Source organism: Xenopus laevis, chromosome 3L (assembly GCF_017654675.1).
Source record: "Xenopus laevis strain J_2021 chromosome 3L, Xenopus_laevis_v10.1, whole genome shotgun sequence".
Taxonomy (NCBI): domain Eukaryota; kingdom Metazoa; phylum Chordata; class Amphibia; order Anura; family Pipidae; genus Xenopus; species Xenopus laevis.
In genome coordinates, this window is record NC_054375.1 from 67390202 (window position 1) to 67415656 (window position 25455).

A 25455-nucleotide genomic window follows, 5' to 3' on the forward strand; every position below is an offset into this window, starting at 1 on the left:
CTTATCGTTGAATTTGGTATTAATGGTTTGAATTGGTGTTAAAGCTCAGCTCCTATAGAACAGAATGTGTTCAACTGCTTCCAGAGTTCAAACACATTCTGATGAATTAACATATCGGCTTTGATAAATGCAGATATTCATTAAACACTTTCCTGACCGTGAAGGAAATGTATTGTAACTGAGGAAAACTTCAAACAGCTGGTAATCCTTCAGAGTTATAGTAATTTTGCCCCTGAATAATTTAAGTAGATAAATAATTTTAAGTATAACCAATGTAAATTCCTTGTTATAATGGTTTGCTTGAGTTTGCAAACATGAATAAACGAAAGCCCTTGCAAATAAGCCTAATATATCATTTCGGCATCTAAATCAATATCTGCAAAGTATTGCAATTTGATTGTTTTCAAGGCATTGCAGACTAAACTAAATGCAATGTCCTTTTAAAATGGTATCAAAGGTATCTATATATGTTATGTAACAGGAATGCAAAGTTGCCAAAGTTCCAAGAATTTTAGATATAGCCTTTACAGTAGTTTACATGAATTTACTTTATAATTCATATTTACAATGATTATATGAATATACTATACATTTAATAAAAAATTGAATTACCATTATTAGTAAATAGAAACAATTCTAAAACAACTGGAAGAGAAAAGACCCTTATAGGTATCAATGATCTACACGTAAGCTATAAAAAATCAATTAATAGTCTTAGGGGGAGCTTGGCAACATTTTAAAACCTTTTATGTTATTTCTGAATAGCCATGAGCATGTATGCATTCAAATATTTCCCAATTTTAGTTGAAAAAGATGCAAGGGGAATGTACAAATTGCTAATCATTGTGACTTAAGCTTCATTGGTAAAAAAAAAAAAAATTACATGCCAACACACATTTCAGAGTGTGTTGTTAAAATAGGCTACTTTGGGAAATGTTATTGGATTATTTTGTAGCAACTTGTATAATAAGTTTCAGGATAACGGATCCATTGCTATTAAATTTATACTTAAATATAATGTATATTTGTAACATATAGTTAACATATAAATCTGCAAAGTCCTTCATTCTTTAATATACTATAATCATAATTGGTTTATGCTGCTGAAAGTCCAACCAAATACAAATACAAATTGTATACAAAACCCAAAGTCTCTAAAACGTCATTGAGGCAAAACATAATTTACCAACTATATTAAAGTTGAAGGAGATGAAAAATCTATTAATCTGACCAAAATGTAAACATCCCATAATCATAATTCATGCTGCCACTTCAATTATGCATTGTTATGTTTTTACTTTGTATGCAATACATTTTGAAAAATTGGATTTACTTGCAGAAAAGCCTTATTTCTTTTTCTTAGTATTGTCTAAACATAGGGAAATATATTTTAATCAGTAGTTAAAACACATAGTTAATATACATATATTATAACAAAGTATTCAAGTATTATTAGTTTGATAGAGATAAATAAATGTCAGTAGTAAAATTATAGCTAGATGCAATTTCAAGAATTTCTTGATTTAGAAAGGTGTTCAAACTAAAATATGTTTACATTTAGATAGTCCATGAATGGCATGCATATTTAGTCAAAGGCAAAAAGAAAAACTTTTATACCATTGTTTTAGAAACTGTGAAACACTTGTACAGGGCAGTGGTGGGGGGTACATTTGGAAACCATTTTCTTATATACTCTTGGGTTACAACAAAGAGCATTTGTTTATTCATATCAAGTTAAGCTAATGAAAAATTTAGAGCAAGAGAGTCTTGCATCACAGTACAAGCTAATGGGAACTTACATTTTGAAAATTAGATATTACATTTTTATGTCTGCTGTGCCCTTTAATAAATGCTTTTTTATTCCAACAATGGGATCATTAAACTGCTATTAGCAAAACAAGATCTAGATATTTATCTGTTATCCCTCAGACATCAGCAAACATGGTCTATACTGCTGTTAACACAATGTAATAAAATATGCATTGATAACTGTATGTAAAAGGAATGCTTTCTTCAATACAGTCTCAGAAACACTGGAGTTTGTTTTCTCCAGTGATCAGTCTATTGCAGGATCCACAATTAAATCTCTAATTTATTGATCTGGTTAACTGCACTGGGGCAATTTGAAACAGTTCAAGTAAAGAACCCTGGTTAATTTTAATAAAAGATTTAAATAAAACATGACATAATGGCCTCATCTTTGATTGGCTGAGCTGGACATGCCAGAAGACTTTAAGGGGCAGATTTATCAAGAGTCGAATTTCTAGTTTGTAAAAACTCCCAAAAACTCCCATGAACTCGAAATTCAAAAAAAAATGTTTCCAAAAAAAAAAAAATCTATTTTTTTTTTAAATTCAGGTGAATGGGATTGACACACAAACTCTAATCGAATTTGAAACAAATTTGATTTGAGTTTTTTCTCAAAAAAAACCCTTAATATTCAGGAAGGCCACAAACAACTCCAAATGGATCCCATGACATCCCCTATAGGCTAAAACAGCAATTCAGCAGGTTTAAGGTGGTAAATAATCATAATCAAATTTGAATTCTTAAAGGGCCAGTAATGATCAATTTTGAAAATCAAATTAGAATTTTTTTTAAAAACTCGAATGGAATTTGAAATATTCCCTAGTCAAATTCCACTTAAAAATTAGAAAATTCAAATTTTCACTTCAACCCTTGATGAATCTGCCCCTAAAATTTAACATAAAACAACAACAAAAATTTGCTCCAGTGAATTTGCCCCATATGTGTGTATCATAAGGTATGTGCAGGGGCGTAACTATAGAGGAAGCAGACCCTGCGACTGCAGGGGGGCCCAGGAGGTATAGGGGCCCAATGAGGCCCTAATTCATATACAATTTCAATAAATATTGGTAAAACAAGTCAACTTCTAGACATATTGGGGGCCTGAAAAATAATTTGCTGTGGGGCCCAGTAATATCTAGTTATGCCACTGGGTATGTGAGTACCTTTTGTTTTAAGATGATTTCCAGTAAGGGACATGTTTATTATGCTGTGTAAAATAAAAAATTGCTGATAAAAACAGTGTAAAAAGTTGGCAAATTTATCAAGGTGTGTTTCATTTTACACCATGTGAATGTTAGATTTGCTGCCGTTATTTTTAAACTGCTTCAGCCCTTTGTAAGTAAGTTCCGGAATTAGTTAAGTTGCTAAAAGAAAAAACACATACAAATATTACGCCATTTTTATGTATTTTCTTACACGGTGATGCCTGGCAATGTGTGAAGAATTATTTTGACTTTTTTTTTTAAACCACATTATAAAGCTGCCCCTAAATGTATGGTTCAACTTCCTTTAGCCTTCCACACTATAATCTCACTGGTTCTTACATTTAGATTTTGTAGCAAATACCATTTTTTTAACAAATCTACAATTTTTTTACAATTTTTACAGATCCACTTGGTTGGCTATGTTGGCACAGGAGGGTGATAGGATCAAATAGGGGCCTCATGCAGTTCTCACTGGAAGAAATTCTCTAACCATGTCAGACCAAATCCCACATTGAAACTGTTGTGTAGACCCTAAACATGGTTATATATATAAGCTATCAACTTCATCAGAAGCAGTTGTAAGCCAATGTCAGCACTTGTATAATCAGATATTCCACAGAAATACATCAGCATAACATAACTTTCTATAAGGGGGCTGAAAAGAGTTTCTAGTCATAAATATTATGATTAATATTGCTATTCAAATCCTTTATTTAAGTTCTATTAATTTTTTTAAGAAATTTTAAAACCCAAATCCAAAGTTATTCCTGCATTTATATTCATGGACAATACTTAACCCTTTCACATTCTTTTCAATGCTAAATGACATAAATGACAATACATTAATTTGCTGTGAACAGAAATGATATGGTACAATCTAAAATCTTAAACCAACAATCTACGTTGCACTAAGTGAATCTTGGCAGATAAGCCTACAGTTAATCAATTTTTAGCAGCATGGAGTACTAAACTGCATTTTTATAAGACACGGACACTGTGTCCTGGAATGACATCATGGTTTGCTCTCCAATTGCTGTTATTTCACTTTTTATTCTTATGGCCTTTTCCCCACTTTATGTATTTCTCTGGGGACCTTTAAAATTCACATTGCATGCAGCAGCAGCTGTTTATATCAAAAGCTCTGTGAAATCAATCCATTGTTTATGCCTTATAATGTTAGGTGATACATTTGTGATGTAATAAGGAACAATAAAAAGGCCCCAATAAACCTCTGTGTGTCACTTATATATCTTCTAGATCCTCAACACACCGTTCCACTTGAAATGATATAATATTGTTACAAACATAATGAGCGTTTTTACTTTGCAAGATACATGGCATGCAGCACACATTATCGTATATACCTCTGCATATCAAATTGTAATGCAATACTTATGTTTAGCATAAAAGAAATACAGATATACATAATAACAAAATGAAATTGTTTAACAGTATTTATGTTCTTTTTATATGAGGAGAACTAGAATTTACATTTTGGCTTACAATGGTCTAGAGTGTTTTCAGTTTATTCTACACTGCTTGTGAAGCTAACTTTATAGAGTTTTTAATACTAAGGCATAGTCAGCAGTGTTGATATTTATCATTTAGTGCTAATGTCTATTATAATCTCCCCTGCACTACTCTGTTCAAGAAAAATATTAGGCACCAAAATGTACTCATGGGATTGTTTTTAAGACCTGTTGGTGTCAACCCCATTGATTTTGCTGGCTTGTGTATTATGTGGCATCTGAAGCATCAAAGTACTTGTAGGCATTCAAAACATCACTGCCAACTTTAACCAAACTTTTTCTTACAGAAGTGAACGTATTAACACAAAATACAAGTATGCAGTACTATTGGAAGATTGACTAGATATTGAACTGGAGAATGTAGAGATGTTTTAGGCATTGAATATGCTTTCCAAATCATTAACACATTCTTAACTGTTTAACTAATTTGGTTAATAAACATGTATCAAACATGTACTGTTTTGAATAAGGCCCTAAGATTAAAATAACCCTAAAAATCCTATCGTTTTAGAAAGTAATGTTTCCAAAAAATTCAGAATGAGTTAATATGTTTAATACTCTAAACGACTAAAAACCCCATTCACAAGTTGGGATAGGATGAGAAAGCATCATAAATTTAAGCTTGCCAAAATTATATTGCTATAGGGACCCCAAAATATAAACTTGCTTTGAAAATAATCATGGTTGATGTTTAAGCCCGGCACATTAAACACAGAGAGCATGTTATCAAATACCCCTATAGGTAAGGTAGCTTAGATATTTACATTCATACATCTATCATACACTTGAGAAAGGGTTGTACCTGAAACATGTAGGGTTTACACTGCTAATAAATGAAACACTTGCAGTTTTGAAAATTATTATTATTATTATTTATTATTATTAAAATGTATTTATATAGCGCCAACATATTGCGTAGCACTGTAAAGTAAATGTGATTATACAACTACATCACATGAATTACATATATAGAATATATGGAGTAACAAACATCACAATCAATACAGGCACAAAGAGGTGAGGAAGGCCCTATGCATAGGCATACAGTCTAAAGGGAAGGGAGTAATACACAAGGTGTGGGAGTGGGCAAAATCGAAGAAAGTGGGTGAGAAATGTGGTGTTGTATGTGGTGTTGCGTTTGGTAGTTAAGCAGAGTGAGGGTAGGCTTCTCGAAAGAAGTGCGTTTTCAGATATTTTTTGAAAGCAGAAAGGTTGGGAGAAAGTCGGACAGACCGTGGGAGAGCGTTCCAGAGGAGGGGTGCAGCCCTTCCAAAGTCTTGAATGCGAGCATGTGAGGAGGTAATGAGAGAAGAGTTGAGTAGCAGGTCAGTAGAGGAGCGTAGTAAGTGAGTGGGTGAGTATATAGAGATGAGTTCAGAGATGTAGGGTGGAGCAGAGTTGTGAGCCTCGCAGCAGTGTTCATTATGGACTGGAGAGGTGACAGTCTCTGGAGGGGGAGGCCAATTAAAAGAGAGTTACAGTAGTCTAGACGCGATATGATGAGAGAGTGAATAAGAATTTTGGCAGCGTCTTGGGTGATAAATGATCGTATTTTGGATATGTTCCAAAAAATACTGCCTTGATGCTGTTTTTTCCTACTTTATATATTTTCTTAACTAAGTAATGTACCAAATGGTAAGGCAGTGAGAGGTCAAGCTGTTAAAAAAACCTTAGGATCCTAAACTATTTTGTGTTTTTTGCTAGGCAGGAAGTCTACATGGGTATCCGGGCAGGGCCTCTCCTACTTCTGAGTACATTTCAGCTATTTTGCTGTTTGTAGTACAGTTGGGGGCATCTTCTCAAACCTTATTTAAAAGAAATTTTATGACTTTTAAAAATTGTTTTACCACATTCAACCAGTTGTTTAAATAATGGTAATACCAGGGAAAAAAATATACACATTGAAAAATGATATAATTGAATTATTCTCTTGCAGCTAAGATAGAAGCTCTGACTTTGCTTCCAAAATACAGTACAGTTCTATGTATCCACACCCTCACTGAAAGGAATCCCAGTGTTGGATCTAGAAGGACATCATGTCTTTGATCTGTCATATCTGAGCTACTACTAGGCAGGTTCCTTAGGAGAACTTTCATTATATTTCAACCAGAAACAACCATCAAACTGCTTCAAAGCCAGTCAAAATATTAATATTTAAAAAGTTACTTGATTCAGGCTTCTTTCTTGCTTATGATACCAATGAGCCAGTCTTCAAAAGATATGCAAGATTGGCTTTTCTTAAAATATACACACACACACACACACACACATATACACACACACAAATGTACACACACACACACACATATATTTATATCACACTGAAGTCTAACAGTGCATGTCATGAAATCAACATGAGTTGTAACTTAAGTTGATTGACTGGGGATACCAATAAAAACCTCCTGCTTGCTTATTTATTTAAAAATTAGATTTCAATATATCACACTAGAATAGAAAATATTAAAACAGTTTTCTCACAGTGAAACTGTTACCACTAAATACAATAAGACAGTCTTAATAAGCAAGAAAATAAGAATAGGAATGCTATATGATTTGATAATGCAGTTGAATAAATGATAATCAGTACAGTCCATCCAATGATTTATATACCACTCATTTTATGACAAAAATCTGTTTTAAACAGGCATATTTGGTTTTGCCCAATGCAGCTCTTGCATTGTTAAGTATAAATTTGGACACTCCTCCATCCAAATCCCTCTGTACAATCATTAATTTTTTAACAACAGCTAAAGCCCAAAATTTTTAAAAAGTAATGATCCACTAGCATACCAGAAAATAATATAATTGGGTTTTCATAAACGATATGAGAGATTGTTAGCATCAGCCAACAAAAGGATTAATTCTTGTATGGAACTAAGGCATTCATGGACAGAAATATTTCCCTTGGTCTGTGCATGTTAGAAACAAAGAACGACTCTTAACTCTCCATTCTATTCCATGAAAAATGTTCTCACATTTGTCACAACAATTTCCCCTGTAGTAATATGTCTCTCTCTCCCTCTGCTTATTCTTTCCACAAAACCTCCAACTCTTTCTTTTACTTTCTACCTTTGTTTCTTCTACAATTACTAAAATAACCATATGTCATAAGACAGTTACTACAGTACTTTGCCTTGCCATTTCACAACTGTTTGGATGTTAGCGAGAAAAAAAGGCATGTTTATAAAATTTCAGATGCAATTATATATGTTGGAGATGTATGCTGACTAAAAATATTTATTACCTGAGAATTACCAATTTTCTAATTAGCGGTAGATAAAAACACAATCACAATACAAAAAATTAAGGGACAAAACAAACAGGTTAAAAACACGATCACATTACAAAAAATTAAGGGACATAACAAACATGTTTTTTAAATTCCTAAACACTAGCTGGTTATTTAATAAAAAACTCGGACAGATTAGTCACTGTCTGAGAAAAGTTGCACACTTTGTTTCATTTAGTTTCAACAAGACATACCCATTAACTTATATAGAAACTCAGTAGCTATTACTTGCCAAGTTTTTTCCTGCGATTTTCCTGTTTGTATAAATATATAAAATTTCAATATATTCTTGCATATCATGTTTACATTTTTGGTTGAGTTTTTTCAAGAACCAAGTAAAAAAGTTTGAATCTCAATAAATCTTCCCCTGTGGGTTATGACAATATGATACAATGGGTGCCAGCGAATGATTTTACATTGTGAGCAGTGCTAAACATTGACAAAAATTTAATTTTACACATCTGCTGATGTCCATTTTTGTGTAATGTTTTTTAATTTCTTCAGAATGTTGTCACGAAGTTACACTGAGGAGAAGCTAGCACATGAGAGCCTATATGCTGGATAACCAGGAATGTAACCATAAATGGTAGAACTGAGACTGGAAGCCATGATAAAATGAATGTGACATTTAATTAACAAGATGTGATAACACAACAGCTTATGGTGTAAAAATAGAACAAATATGAATATACAGGCCTGACAGTGGTAAACAGCAGGCTGAGATGGAGTCCAGAAATGTGCCAGTAGTTGGGATAAGCAGCAGACAAGCAGAGTCCAGTATTGGGCCAAGTAGGCATAGGCAGCAGGCAAATGTAGTCAAGGAACAGGCCACAAGTCTTTTTCAAACTTCCAGTCAGGGAAATAAATAGTAAGTATAGTCAGTTTAGTTAGTCAACTAGCAGTAAATGTGGCCATGCATGGGCAAATAAAAGCTGCTAACAAACCAAGCCGGCAGCTTATCAATTCATTCATTAATAATTGTACAATCCTAGTTACTTGGAATGATATTTTATGCAAAAAAAGTGAGTGGAGTTCCCCTTTAAGATAGGCTTTATAGAGAATACCTTTTTATCATCTGGTCCTTGCAGATACAGGTTTAATCATCTTAATTCCCTAATAATGACACATAAACACTATTTTCAATTACATTAAAATAACCTAGTAAGTTTTACCACCCACATTTATCTTAGGAGGACATCCAGACACCATACAGCTAGGGCTCTTGTCAAGCACAACACCCCAGCCACCACAGTGGCTGAGTTTTAACTGTGACCATATTATTATAGCATTATAGTGTACTAGCAGTATAAACGTAATAATGGAACTGGAAAGTTATAAAAGATTTGTGTTTTATCATCGGCTAGTTGCAAATCGACTGTTTTGTATGACAATGATACAAATCAACTGAGTCATTTCTCATACAGCTACCGTATCGTGCATATATGGCTTAAGATGCTGAGACAGAAGTAAGCACAATATTGAACGGAAAAATTGGAATTATGAATGAGATGAAAATAATATAAACTGCTCCAGGTTCTCACTAGGGATGTAGCGAACGTCGGAAAAAAAGTTCGCGAACATATTCGCGAACTTGCGCAAAAATGCGAGCGGTTCGCGAACGGTTCGCGAACCCCATAGACTTCAATGGGAAGGCGAACTTTAACATCTAGAAAAGACATTTCTGGCCAGAAAAATTATTTTAAAGTTGTTTAAAGGGTGCAACGACCTGGACAATGGCATGCCAGAGGGGGATCAAGGGCAAAAATGTATCTGAAAAATCTGCCTGTGTGTGCTTGGAAGAGATAGTGTAGGGGGAGAGCTGTTAGTGATTTCAGGGACAGATGATAGTAAGTTTGCTGGCTAGTAATCTGCTTGATACTGCTCTGTATTGGAGGGACAGAAGTCTGCAGGGATTTGAGGGACATTTTAGCTTAGGTAGCTTTGCTGGCTAGTAATCTACTGTTCTCTTTAAACAACTGCCATACGTTGACCTTGTAGGCATTGTTTGCCCAGTTTTTTTTGGACGCAGCCACTGAAGCACAGTTGCCAGAAAAAATATGCCATATAAATGCTGAAAATAGTCATTTTTCGCCATACGTTGACCTTGTAGACATTGTTTGCCCAGTTTTTTTGGACGCAGCCACTGAAGCACAGTTGCCAGAAAAAATATGCCATATAAATGCTGAAAATAGTCATTTTTTGCCATATACGTTGAGTCAACGTATGGCAAAAAATGACTATTTTCAGCATTTATATGGCATATTTTTTCTGGCCTCTGTGCTTCAGTGGCTGCGGCCAAAAAAACTGGGCAAACAATGCCTACAAGGTCAACGTCGTTGGCGTGCAGTAACCCTCCGAGATCCACCCCTCATTCATTTTAATAAAGGTCAGGTAATCGACACTTTTGTGACCTAGGTTGAAGAAAACACTGTGCAAATAATGCCTACAAGGTCAACGTATACACTACTACAGCGGTGGATACGGATTACGTAAAATATATGAATGCTGCTTGAAAAAAGTCACTCCGGTGTTTTTTCTGGAGACGGTAATATTATGGATATTTAGACAGAATGTGAACAAGGTCACACAGCTAGATGGCGGGTTGAAGAAAACAGTGTGCAAATAATGCCTACAGGGCAAATAATGCCTAAAAGGTCAACTTATACACTACTACAGCGGTAGTAAAATAAAAAAAAGTAAAATAAAAAAAAATGAATATTAAAAAAAAAAAATTAAAGTTGGTGCTGCTGAACTACTAGGAGCAGCAGATTAGCACACCAGTCCCACTCCCCAACACTGCTAGACTAATAGCACTGGGCTCTTATAGTAGTAGTAGTAGTAGTAGTAGTAAAACAACAAAAAATAAATAAAAGCAGTCCTTACAAGGACTACTGTTATTGCAGCAGTCAGCAGATGAGATCAGAAGCAGGACAGCTGCCCACTGCAGCTACATACAGAGCACTGCAGTAGAAGGTAGATTACTAGCCAGCAAAGCTACCTAAGCTTAAATGTCCCTCAAACCCCTGCAGACTTCTGTCCCTCCAATAACAGAGCAGTATCAAAACGATTACTAGCCAGCAAACTTTCAACTGTCCCTGAAATCACTAACAGGCAGCAGCTCTCTCCCTACACTATCTCTTCAGCACACACAGGCAGAGTGAAAAAACGCTGCAGGGCTTCGGTTTTTATAGGGAAGGGGAGTGGTCCAGGGGAGAGCTTCCTGATTGGCTGCCATGTACCTGCTGGTCTGGGGTGAGAGGGCAAAAAAAAGCGCCAACAATGGCGAACCCAAAATGGCGAACGTCGCGCGACGTTCGCGAACTTCCGGCGAGCGCGAACACCCGATGTTCGCGCGAACAAGTTCGCCGGCGAACAGTTCGCGACATCTCTAGTTCTCACATACCACTGCTCCAATTCCTCACAAAATAATATTTCAAGTACCTCCCACACTGTCAGGTTTTTGAGATGTGATCTAATAAAACAAAGCTATTCATTTTCCATTATTTTTCAATTTATAAACTTCATGCTGTGCATTATAGCATAAGGTTATAAAGAATGTTTTCTTCCCCCTCTGGCTTCAGTCATCTGTACAATAATTGTTCATTTATTTGCTGCTTATTAAACAGGACTTCAAATAGTTGCACAACAATTATTTTATTATGATTAAGGCAACCTGCTGTGTGATGACTGTGAATGTGACTGCTCCTTTCTCAAAATCTTTTCAATCATTCCAAAGGAAAAAACTCATGGAAATGCATTGTAAATTGTTTAGAGGACTCCAACTTGGGTTAGATGTCACATTCATAAATGTATTCTAACTGCACATTTATACAACTTAAAGTAATCAATAAAACAGCAAAGTCAAGCTTGTTTTTATTGACAAACCATTAAACTTAAATGCAGACTTTGTTTTAAGATCATGGGGCAGATTTAGCAAGGGTCATTTTTCGAGGGTTAATAAACCCTCGAATTCAACCCTCGAAGTAAAATATCGAATTTGAAGGATTTACCGCAAATACTTCGATCAAACGATCGAATAAAACGATTTTAAATGATCGGTCAAAGGATTTTATTCGACCAGAAAAGTGCTGGGGAAGGTCCCCATAGGCTAACATTGAACCTCGGTAGGTTTAAAGTCGCGAAGTATGAACTCAAAGTATTTTTTAAAGAGACAGTACTTTGACTATTGAATGGTCGAATAGTCGAACGATTTTTACTTCAAATCGTTCAAATCAGTCGATTCGATCGAATTCGATCGAATTTGACCCATTCGATGGTCGAAGTACCCAAAAATTTTTTCGAAATTGTAATTTTTTTTATTCGAATTCTTCACTCGAACTGAGGAAATCTGCCCCCATATGATGCACAATCATCATTCCTGTATATACTGTAGCACCAGCAAGTTACACAGTGCTTTATATTACTTTATAATGTACAAAAGTCTTACAATAATTTAACACATAGGATCAGAGGGTCCTACTTACAATCTAAAGGTGTAGGGCCATTGCAGAACTTGCCACTGCTTTCATTTCAGTGGAAACAAATATTATAATTATATAATAATTATCCAACAGTAACAAGAGTAGAAATATGAAATCCAATCCAAGATCCAAATATGAAACAAGTAAAATTAATGAAGTTATAGAACATTTGACTTGTAACAGAACATGTGACTCATAACTACATATTGTATTTATTAGCATCCCTATAAATTCCACTATGTAGATAGATCTACACATTAAACCATGCATCATTAAGAAAGGCTTAAAAACACAGACAAAAATGTATTAATATTTATTTATAACTAATGTAAATATTTAGCATCTAAAAGTTTGAGGGGTCATGTAGAAGTCAATATGAGCTGTCCTAGCCAAAACCGAAACTATTTATTCAATTCAACTCTTTCCTTTCCTTCCTTTTTTTAAACATGTTTAATAAAGCTTCTTTTAAGTATTGTCTTAATATTATCTAGGAATTACCAAGTAACCTCTTTACATAGTAGCCCAAAGTGATCTTGTGCCATATTGCTCTGCATAAATCAGAACAAGAGTTTAAAATCAACATTCTTTTATATTGCAGCATTTTAATTTTTGAGTTACAGGGAATGTTGAAAGTGCATTAAACTTTCAAGTATTCACCTTTGCAATAAAGCATAATAAATGTATCAAGCCATCCCTGGAAACCGAAGGATTTATTATACAATATGCTTTTACTGTCCACAGTGCTGAAATCGAATTGCCAGCAATAAGTATTGTGAGTTCATAGAATTTCTTTTCGGCAAGTTTTTTGAAGCCCAGGAAAACTATGTCCTAGTATTATTTTCTGTATTTAAAATGAAGATAATTTATCCAGTCACTGTGATTTCTTTTAAAGACCATAAAAGCTAAAGTCACTTGGATGTGATATAAGCTTCCTGTATTAAGCCCCTAACTTGCATGTCATTCAATGTGCAGCATAACCCTTTTGATTGCCACTTGCCCCTGGTAAGCCTACCTTCCACCCAACATTGCTGTACACTGTACTTTGCAGTCTTTTATTATACTGGGCACCTTGATGCCTGGGCACAAATGCACAGTACATGAGCATAAGGAGTGTTATTTTGTGTTGAGGGTTTTAATAAATTAACCATTGTATCTCTGACAGAATTATTTTAGAGGTACTTATTTTAATAAGGTTGTTGTTACTCTTTCTTTTTTTGTTTATACTGCTACTTAGGTCTTCTTAGGTCATATGCTTTCAAGTTTATCAGATACCTGTCGAAATACCAGGAGAGCTACAGCAAAAAAAGTTAAATCACAAAAAAAACCTACATTTTAGAACTGCACCAGCATTTTGGTATTTGTTACCAATGTTGTCTTATTTGGTACAAATTTTGCAAAAATTAATTTTATAGCTATTAAACTTTGCTTTCTTTGTGCAGGGATTTATGGTATTTTAAGAGAATTCCCGCAAAATAACCAGATGACAACCATATTGACAAGCGCATAATTGCATGCAATTTACAAAGGGACACATGGTCCATCTATATTGTGGTATCACTTGCACCTAGCACTTGGCACAACATTTTGTAGAGGGTGTAATAAACCTGGAATTCTGGGAAAAAAATATTAAGTTCTTATTTTCACATGTTGCACCTTACTTCTTATTTATAAACTAGAGTATTTTTTCCCATGTAAGTAATATCCCTGCAGAGAGCACCAACCATTCAGCTGTTTGGTGTGCTACCACCATTAATCTGGGTATTGTCTTAACATTTATTTTGATAACATGGCTGTGATTTAAAGTAGTGCAATTTAAAAATTGGGAGTGGTCAACACTGGCGTCCATTATCAGCTCTCCGCCACGTAGGCCAGAAAAATTCCAGCTCTTGGTACCACAGAAGCTGGACAGCACTAAACTAGACCATTTTGTTACCTTTAGGTTTAATATATGTCTTGACAAATTTACTGTTTCTTTCTTCAAATTATAGAGATATTTCAAGTAACTGATTATTATTATCTCTTTCTTTTTGCTCTAGATTTATTAGCTGTGCCTAAACACCCTTATGCTGCTATGGAAAACTGGGGTCTAAGTGTATTTGTGGAGCAAAGAATACTTCTTGACGCAAGCATTTCTTCCATTTCCTATTTACTTGATGTTACTATGGTCATTGTACATGAAATTTGCCACCAGGTAAGTGTAAAGAAAACAAAATAGCAAAAACAGCCTCACATTAGCATCTAATGTTTCATATCTGAAATGTGTATGATATCTGCTTTTATATCTCCGTCATATATTACCTTGACTTGTATCCGTCACACTCCATTCCTAAACAATAGCAACCGTTCAACAGCTTTAATTGATCTTTTGTTATAGGTCAGGCACAAATGTTCTATTTTTTTCAGTATTAAAATATGTGCAATGTCCAATAGATTACAACAGTAATGAATTTAATTGAGGTAAAATAATAGCCATGTCTTTTTTTCTAGGGTAAATGTTAACCCAGCTTCATAATTACTAATACATTTCCCCTCACTGCACAGATTTATATCTGTATATAGATTAACAATTTCTATGTTAGGCTAAAAATTTAATTGAAACACCATGCACTATTTCCTATGGATGCAGATCAATACTTTTTTCCAGATTATGAAGTTTTGATAGACAGCATAGTGTTAACCTTAAAAATTAATTATTGCCAGACTAGGATATGCTGGCCAGGTTTCATGTACATGTCAGAGTTTTTGGCTGAATCAGTCTGACATCAACCTATCCTCACAGCTCAGATTTGTTTAGCTTTATTGCAGTTTTTCTCTAAACATAATCCATAATTGATGGCCAGCATTCTTCCATATGCACAAGATGTTCTTTTTTAAACAGTGTGTACACTTTTTTAACTGTTCAAAAATAATATCATCATGTACTATAGAGTAATTCATTAATCTTGAATGAAATCCATGTTGTTGTTTTCTTATCTTTGTGAGTTGTGCAATGCCTACATAAACAAGAAAAAAAGAAGGTTGCTAGAGGGTCAAAAGATTTTCTTATACTCTGTATTTCTGATTTAAAGAATAACTACATTCAAAGATTTAAAGGTTGAAAAGATTAATGCCCTACTGTGCAGTTGGCATGTCCTTTGTCTTTGACTGTAGACAAACTGCTTTGAAATAAACCATAGCAGGTGATTATCATATTTTGTTTTAGGAAAATCACATTAGAAGCTAGCTCTGCCGTATGCTGACAGTTGTCATTTTTGCATATAAATTGTTCTTTCTAAATTCAGATTTAATACTTTATTCAAAAGTATAAAATATTTAGTTAATTTTTTTCTGTTGGATATATGTACAAATCCCAATGCATTGCACAAATGTGCAGAAAACATGTTGTGAAAGAAGTTGGGGACTTACCTTTGATTGAATAAAGTAGAACTAATTAGGGAGTCAGGTTGACAGTGGGGGTAGGATGAAAAAATGGCATGTGCTTTTTAAAGTTGGGCAAAAGTTAAAAAAGAGTATGCAGAACTGGGGGGGGTATGCAAGGAAGAGAAGGAATGAGGCAAGAATTTGTGCTGCTGGAAAGAATGGAGAGAAGGAATGATATATTGCTGAATATATGCAGTTTGGTTTAATGAAATAAAAATGGTGCATTGTGTTCCTAGTTGAAGAAGCCAAAGACTGTAATGAAATATGGAGGTGAGGGGGTGAGGTACAGTATATTGTTCAGGGAAAGAAATTAGAAAAGTGCATATGACATATGCATTCAATAGGGAAAGAAATACAGTATGTGGGTGCACTATGAGAGAGAGAATTTTGGGATAGAATGGGGAAGGATGCACTGTTTGTGGAGAGAATATATGATGAAAAGTGATCACTGGTATGAGGAATTGGGCAGATGATGCACAGTTTGTAGTAAGGGTGAATGGCTGAAAATGCAGGAGGACAGCGGATGTTTGGAGAAGGGATAGTGTGCACTGCAGGGAGGAAGGTGTACATTTTAGTAGAAATGGATGGAGGATGCACTGTTTGGGAGAAGCAAGAGAGTGTACTGAATATTAAGAATATGCTATCTGGGGCAAGGTGGTAGAGTGGCTACACTTTTTGTGGAAAGAGATAGCTTGCTGGAGTGGGCATACATATTGGCAGAAATTAAAGAACCAAAAAAGATACCATATATATTCTACCATATATATATAAGCAGAAGTATAGCTTATGTAAAAAATGGCAGTATTGAAAGAGTGAAAACAAATGAAAAGTGGTCCTAAAATGTAAATAAAAAAAACATAAGGTTATGTTAAAAGATGTGGGCATGTCTTATTTTTTATGTAATGCATATAACATTCAAGCTACAAGCTGAAAACAGTTGACTTTGATGACATTTCTTGCAGTGGTTTGGAGATCTGGTGACACCTATTTGGTGGGAAGATGTATGGCTAAAAGAAGGTCTTGCTCACTATTTCGAATTTGTTGGAACAGACTACCTCTATCCTGGATGGAATATGGTAAGTCTATTCTTTGAACTCAATAAATATTATTTTATATTTTGTATACCCTAATACAAAACTAAAACCTATTTAAAAAATAAACGTATTTCAAGCATTGATATCATGAATGCATTTCCCTCTAGTTATGGACAAATATAATCTTGAAGGCTAATTTAAATTCCTGTAAAATAACAATTATCAAACTGTCCCTTGTATTATCACTTGAGAAATCAAGTAACAAATGATGCCAAATGCATCAGAAAATATCCATAGTGTTCACCTTAATAGAATAATGTAGCAGTATACTTACACATTTTGCAAATTACCTTTGTTATATGATATACAACTATTTGCTTTACAATTATGCCTTTCTGCAATTCAAAATTTAAGTTATTTGTTTGTTGGGGGTCACTGACCCTAGCAACCAGAAAACAGGTTTGTTGCTAAGGAAAACTATAGCTTCAGGTAGAATACTTAACCAACGTTACTATTTAGGATTATCCAATGGCACATAATACTAGAAAAGTAGATCTTTGTGAAAACGGTTATTTCGATGTGGTAGTGTAATACACATTCATATCCCAAAGCCTGATTTCTATGGTTTCTCCCTAGCAAATAAATTACAGTTAAAATTCTAAACTGAGAAGGCAGAGAACAAAAATTTAACTGTTTCAAAAACTTTTAATAAAAAATAGAAGCAATTGCAAATTGCCTTAGAATATCACTATATTATACTAAAAATTGATTTCAGTGGGTACCTTTTTTAAAACTAAATAATCTTTGTAAAGATAGCTTTGAACCCCCATGTTTGGTTTGTAACAGAACAGTGTGCTGCTAATGACACTTTACAAAAAGGGAGGTGCAGGTACCAAAAATCTGTACAGTGCAGCCCCTCTACTGTTTATTATTGATCTCTGGTAATAATAACTATTCATATTGGGTGAGCCATTATTGTCTGCTAATATTTGTAGATTTCAGAAGATATTTAAAACAAAATGTCAAAGGATAAATGTTATTACAAAGCTACATAATGATGCACAACTCTCTCTCCAAACTGCAATGTACTTTTTTCTGCGAGTCCAGGAACTTAAAATAAGAACTTAGATTCATTCTGAGCTTGATTTTATTTCTAGTAATTTTGTTCAGGTCCTTTCCTATTCATACTTAGATAAATACAGTATGTAGGGCCCATTCACTAAGTTCGAGTGAAGGAATAGAAGAAAAAAAACTTCGAATTTCGAAGTGTTTTTTTGGCTACTTAGACCATCGAATGGGTTACTTCGACGTCGAATCGAACGATTCAAACTAAAAATCATTCGACTATTCGACCATTCGATAGTCGAAGTACTGTCTCTTTAAGAAAAAACTTTGACCCCCTAGTTCGCCACCTAAAAGCTACCGAAGTCAATGTTAGCCTATGGGGAAGTTCCCCATAGGCTTTCCAAGTTTTTTCTGATCAAATGATAATCCTTCGATCGATGGATTAAATTCCTTCGATCATTCGATCTAACGAATTGCGCAAAATCCTTCGACTTCAATATTCAAAGTCGAAGGATTTTAATTCGCCAGTCGAATATCGAGGGTTAATTAACCCTCGATATTTGACCCTTAATACATCTGCCCCTATATGTATAACTGCTGCTATTGCCACCAGTGGTTGTAGTGTGGTGGGATGCTGCATAATGGCTCCATCCCACTTTGATAACTGTTTTGTTTTTATTTTTGGTCTGGGCAAAAACAGTTCGCTCTCTTCACTGTATTGTCATGTGACAAGATGGGCAAATCAAAAGCAGAACTGATATCAGGTTAATACTGGGGTTACATGCTAGAATCCATAGTACTCTCCTAGTGCTAGGGCCATTACAGATTTGCACTTTAATGAGACTTAAATGTTGGGAATTACTGGAGGTTACAATGTAAAATTATGCTAAATGCTGCAATGCTGTCATATTCAAGGGTAAGTGCAATTTTTGTTGAATGTATTAGTTGGGTGCCAGGTAGCTTATTTTCCCACAGGATGCTGAAGGAGCTTAGATGTATGGTTTCTAGACTACTTTACCTAATTTTCCTGGCATATATTGTCCTGGACAGACAAAATATCCAGAAATTCATGTATGTGTGTGTGTGTCATATTCTTTTTTTCAACTCAAAATAACAATTTAAAATTATTCGGAGGCCCATTGACTGTTATGCGCTTGGACAAAATAGTCACACATATAAAAATTGTCACGTCAAAATTGTCGCGGGTCAAAATTATTTTGACACTTATTGACTTAAGTGTGTTTCACAAATTTTTTGCAGTTTCACAAGTTTTTTTTGCCATTTCGCAAATTTTTCGTCAAAGCAAAAGAGGACTGATTCCCCCATCACTAGTTGTCAACCATTTTGTCTAATTTTATTCTCTTTATTAAAAATCCTGAGTGAAATGAAATCAGCAGCTTTGACCAATTTTTCAAGAATAATTTCTGCTCAAAGGAGATCTAAATAAACACTTTTAAATCAATTGGGCTATTATCAATTGTTGCTGAAGTACAAGTTCTAGTACACGCCAACATAGTATTAGGGGTTAAAGGATGATGGTAGCTCTCCAGGGTAGTATTTTTACAGCCACATTGCTCTATATAACAGCACTACAGACTCAAACATCAAAATGCTAAATAATCTTTAAAGGGGTTGTTCACTTTAAATTAACTTTAAGGAGGTTATTTATTCAAATTTGAATGCAAAAATCTCAAAAAACTAGAAAACTTGAATTTTAAAGGAAAAAAATCTCACATTTTCTCACATTTATACCCTGATGCTGCAAAAAGCCTGTATCAGAAAACCCCCCATCTCAGACAGTCGAGGTCCTTTATAAGTCAATGGTAGAGACACCTATCTTAATTTTAAGTTTTTGTGGCATGCGCTGGGTTTAGATTGAAAATCTGACTTTTTTGAGGATTTCGGGAAAAGACTCAAAACATTTGAGCAATTCAGGAAAAACACTTGAAAAATTCAAGCTATTTAGGGTTTCACTTGATTTTGTCAAGTTTTTCTGCAATCCAATTAAATCAATTAAAAAAATAAGCTAAAATTGGGCTTGGGAGCTGGGTTGTGTTTTTTTTTTTTTTAAAAGAAATATGAAATAAATTAGGATTTTAATAAATAACCCCTTAAATAAGATGTAGAGTGCTTTTCTAATTTGCAATTAGTTCTCATTATTCGTGGTTTTTGAGTTATTTATTTTATTCAGCAGCTCTCCAGTTTGCAATTTCAGCAATCTGGTTGCTAGGGTCCAAATTACCCTAGCAGCCATGGATTGATTTGAATAAGAGACTGGGATACGAATAGGAGAGGGCGGGAATAGAAATATAAGTATTAAAAAGTAGCAATAACAATAAATTTGTAGCCTTACAGAGTATTTGTTTTTTAAATGGAGTCCGTGACCCCCATTTGAAAGCTGTAAAGAGTAAGAAGAAGAAGGCAAATAATATACTATAGAAAACAAATAATGAAGACCAACTAAAAATTTGCTCAAAATTGCCCTTTCATAACATACTAAGGGGTCAGTTTACTAAAGTGCAGTAAATTTGATTTTAAGTTTCCGCATGTTATTGCTGAGAATATTTTTCCGCCAGATTATTCGCAGCGACTATGTTTACTAATCAGCGATGCGCTCAGAAATCATCATGATCACTTGCGGTAACTATGTTAATGAACCAGCTGACGTTAGCAGTAATTTTAGCAAGTTGCGAATTTTCTGGCAACAAATTACGCTTTTGCGAATATTTATGCTATAAAATAGTCTTGTTTTATGGCGGTTATTATGGCAATTTTTACTGACATTTATGGCCAGAAATGCATCTTCAAAACTCATAAACTTTATTGACTGATGATTATACCATCCAACAACATTACCAGAGTAACACCAATCAAACATGTCTGCATCATATAAACCCTTCTGCCAATAGAATCATATGAACAAGAAATCATCCCAGTCAATCTCTTTGCTTCATAGATATGCACAGTTTAATAAAGCCAATCACAATGAAACCATACACATACACAGGCAGATTTTGTTGTGTGAAACGCTTATCATTACAATGATGGGGTGCAAACAATTGTATCATTCTGACAAAATCATCCCAACAGTCGATTGGACAGGTTTAAAAACAATGACATCATGAAGTTACACAGTTAAATCGTGTTGAAAAAGACAAAGCCCATCAAGTTCAACCCCTCAAAATGAAACCCAGCATCCATACACACACCCCTCCCTACTTTCACATAAATTATATATACCCATATCTATACTAACTATAGCGTTAAGTATCATAATAACCTTTGATATTATGGGGCAAATTAAAGTGTGAAGTGCCTACTCTAACGCTACTTTGTACCCTTACGCCAGGCGAAGTTGCGCTATGGCGAAGGGACGACGTAACTACGCTAATTCACTAACATGCGCATTTTACTGAACGTTACCTCTTGCGACAGACTTACCTTTACCACCTCAGACCAGGCAAAGTGCAATAAGAGTAGATAGGGATTGCTTCAAAAAAAGTTGAAAGTCTCAAAAAAACGCTGGTGTCTTTTCCTTTTTTAAGGGTGATAGGCTGAAAAAGATTGTACATTTTTTTGGGGGCACCCTCCTTCCCCCCTACATTTCCTAACATATGGCACCTAAACTATACCCTATTTTATTTTAAGAAGCTTTCCCAGGCTTGTGTAGTATAATGTATTTGCTGCTACATATACGTCCATTGTACTTTAACTTGGTGCCGTATGCAAATTAGCCAGCGCTAGCATAACTTCGCTTTGCTTGAAGAATTACCGCTAGCGCAACTTCGATACCGTTCGCCTCCCTGAGCGCAACTTCGGATTTAAGTAAATTAGCTGCGCCCTGGCGAAACTTCGCTAGCGCATTTTCGCTACTTAGTGAATTTGCCCCTATGTCTGTCCAATAAATCATCCAAGCCACTCTTAAAGGCATTAACAGAATCAGCCATCACAACATCACCCGGCAGTGCATTCCACAACTTCACTGTCCTCATTTTAAAGTGATGAAATACAGTCAGATGATCAAACAATTGTTCATTGCGCATTCCTTTTGTGAAAGTAAACAAAGGGACAAACAGCCATCAGTTAATATATGTGTGATCTTGCAGTTTACATAACAAAGATATGACCAACAAATCATCTACTATGGATGGGTAAACCGTTTGTTCAAATGATCGTTAAGCCAATTGAATAGTTCACAGAGCACCAACAACATGGCCATCTTATGATAACAGCAATATGGTTGACAAAGTGTTGATTAACAGCATTCTCATTCAATAACATATACTTAAGCTTTTGGTCAACTTCTGTAGAGAACTAGGAGGCTTAGGGGCAGATGTATTAAGGGGCGAATATCGAGGGTTAATTAACCCTCGATATTCGACTAGGAACAAAAATCGTTCGACTTCGAATATCGAAGTCGAACGATTTAGCGCAAATCCTTCGAATCGAACGATTCGAAGGATTTTAATCCAACGATCGACGGAATATCCTTCGATCAAAAAAACTCAGGCAAGCCTATGGGGACCTTCCCCATAGGCTAACATTGACTTCGGTAGCTTTTAGCTGCCGAAGTAGGGGGTCGAAGTTTTTCTTAAAGAGACAGTACTTCGATTATCGAATGGTCGAATGGTCGAATAGTCGAACGATTTTTAGTTCGAAACGTTCGATTCGTAGTCGTAGTCGAAGGTCGAAGTAGCCCAAAAAACACTTTGAAATTCGAAGTTTTTTTAATTCGAATCCTTCACTCGAGCTTTGTAAATGTGCCCCTTAGGTTTTATGTTTTAATGAATATTGCTTGGTAAAATGTTTCCCAAAGTTTCAGAACAATAGTCTATATTAAATTGCAACCACAATCCAGCCTGATCTATATAAATAGTGATGGGCGAATTTATTTGCCAGGTGCAAATTTGCGGCGAATTTCCGCGTTTCGCTGCCAGCAAATAAATTTGCCGCAAAAATTCACCTGTGAAAATTCAATGGCATTAAAATAATTGTCGCTAGCGTCGGAATTGTCGCCGGCGTCGAAAATATTTGAACGCCAGCATCAAAATTCGAATTCGCTAATTTTTTGGTTTAGCGAAATGCGAGAAATTCGCCCATTCTCTAGCATTTTTAATTTCAGTTTTTGGTTAACTTCTTTAAAGAGCTTAGGAACCTAGTTGCTCTATTAATGGTAGGTTAAGATGTCCTTTAAGATAAGAGGTCTGCAATATTTAAATTCACATTTTATAATCTGGTCATTGAAATGCTTTTGAGAAATGTAATTTGAATGACATTTTATTACTTTTTTACTACTTTTCCATTACAACCTCAACAACTACTTCGACATCGACTTTGCTGGAAATTGTTTATTTTATCAACTGAAACTAGAAAAGTACATATATCAAAGTAGCAAACATGATGTGGTATGTATGCTCCGGTAACTCACTGTTATATATATGTGTATTTTTAGTTGTATGTGGTATATTGTACTACATTAAATTAAAAATGCACATGCATAACCATGCAAAATACACATATTTAACCATATAATTGTAAATCTGATGAAATACCACTGTAGTGTAGTGTATGTAGTACAGGTATGGAATCCATTATCCTGAAACCCATTATCCAGAAAGCTCTGAATTACGGAGTCCCATATACTCATTATAATGACATAATACAAATTTTTAAAAATTATTTCCATTTTCCCTCTAATAATAAAACCCAACTAAGATATAATTAATCCTTAACCAGCTTTTTGGGTTTATTAAATGTTTACATGATTTTCTAGTAGACATAAGGTATGAAGAGCCAAATTATGGAAAGATCTGTTATCAGGAAAACCCCAGGTCCCAAGCATTCTGGATAACAGGTCCCATACCTGTATTATAACTTTTTTTTATTCCAAGAAAGTGAATATGATGTGCTGGCAAGCTATTCATGACCATTTATTCATAAGTGCTAATAATATGAGAGATGTCTACATCACAACTGAGATTCTCAGCAACAAGCTTTTTAACAAGCTTTTTTTTCGTATGTAGATGCTAGTGTTTGTATCTTCAGTTAGTTATGTCACATCCTAGACAGCAAATGACAGTGGATTCTCACTTCAGATTCTGAGATTAACATGTATGGTGTGAATTTGGTGTCATGCTGAACTAAATAGCATAAAAAACACACTTTTTATTTCAGTATGATCATTAGAGTGTTAAAGATCCATATTGGGATCGTATCATTGGTCTTGTTTATTGGTTTATTGCTGACTAGTGCAACTATGCCAAGAATCCCATAAAGAAGGGAATGGTACCATGATCTTTGCAAATAGATGGCACATAAACTGGAAGAAAGAATAATGTCATAAATATGGGCAGAGAAAGGGAGACAGATATCAAGGAAAAGTTAACATTAGCAAAGAACCCTGTGATTTACACTGATGTATATATATTGAAGGAAAGTTTCTAATGAGAACCAAAATATTGGACATTTGTACAACGTGGTTCCTGGATTTACCATCATAATTATATATTCATGATATAAGTTCCAAACGGAGGACAAAAGGACAATATGCAGGATAACTGCCAATATTGCTATGCACACGACATGTTTCGGGCATCACAGGCCCTTTTTCAAGTCATCCAACTGGCTTTCTCAATTCAGAATAACTTGTACATAGAATCTTGCTTCACTATATATCAAAGGTGTTCAACCGGGTATCCAGATTGGGCTTTTGTGAAAACCAGTAGAAAAAGAAGCAATAACACCAAGACTACCGGTCCTTCCATATTTAACTGGGGTGTCGGAAAAACTTAAAAGGATTTTTGATAAACACCAAATCCCTATCTGCTTTAAACCCAGCAACACACTAAGGCAGCAACTATTTCACATAAAGGACCCAACCCCGAAGGACAAGAAGAGTAACATTGTGTATGCAGTGCAGTGAGGAATGCTCTGATTTGTATGTGGGGGAAACCAAACAACAGTTACACAGTGTATGGTGCAGCACAGAAGAGCCAGCTCCTCTGGTCAGAACTCAGCCGTGTACCTACATCTAAAAGAAAAAGGACACATGTTTGAAGACTGCCAAGTCCAGATTCGAGACCGGGAGAGTGACTGTTTCAAAAGAGGTGCTAAAGAAGCCATATATGTAAAAACTGAAAAAACAAGTTTGAATAGAGGCATCATCTATTGTCTGCCACATACAATGCTGTTTTGGCACCTCTTTTCACCTATGTACAAGTTATTCTGAATTGAGAAAGCCAGTTGGATGACTGGTGAAACGTCTTAAAAGAAAAACACAGCAAGTCCAGTTGATTTTACTTATTTCTATAGATGAAGGGACTACTATGGGGCAGTAATAGAATATATACATAATTGATATTAACCTTTTCTGCAGATTTATTTAAGACCATTAAGTGCAGTATATTGCTTATGTACAGTATACAGTTTTTATTGGACTTAATAATAACATTAAGGTAAAAATGTAATTATCCTAGCTTTTCTTTCATACAAAGTAAAAGCCCAGTGGGATTTACTAGTAACATAAATGTCAAATGGTAGTGTACTGGAAATCTCTGTGTAGTAATGGCAGAAGCATGATTTCTGTCTCCTGAATCATTAGTCTAAAATGACAAAGACCAGTTG

The 25455-nt window shown here is 34.9% G+C and overlaps 1 protein-coding gene across 1 annotated transcript in view; it reads left to right on the forward strand.

Moving 5' to 3' along the window:
• The window catches only part of trhde.L (thyrotropin releasing hormone degrading enzyme L homeolog), a 313341-nt gene that overhangs the window by 156201 nt on the left and 131685 nt on the right, over positions 1 to 25455 (forward strand). Inside the window, exons 4-5 of the mRNA XM_018241799.2 lie at positions 14350 to 14504; positions 16696 to 16809. Coding sequence (XP_018097288.1) covers positions 14350 to 14504; positions 16696 to 16809 — 269 coding nt within the window. The remainder of the gene's footprint in view (positions 1 to 14349; positions 14505 to 16695; positions 16810 to 25455) is intronic.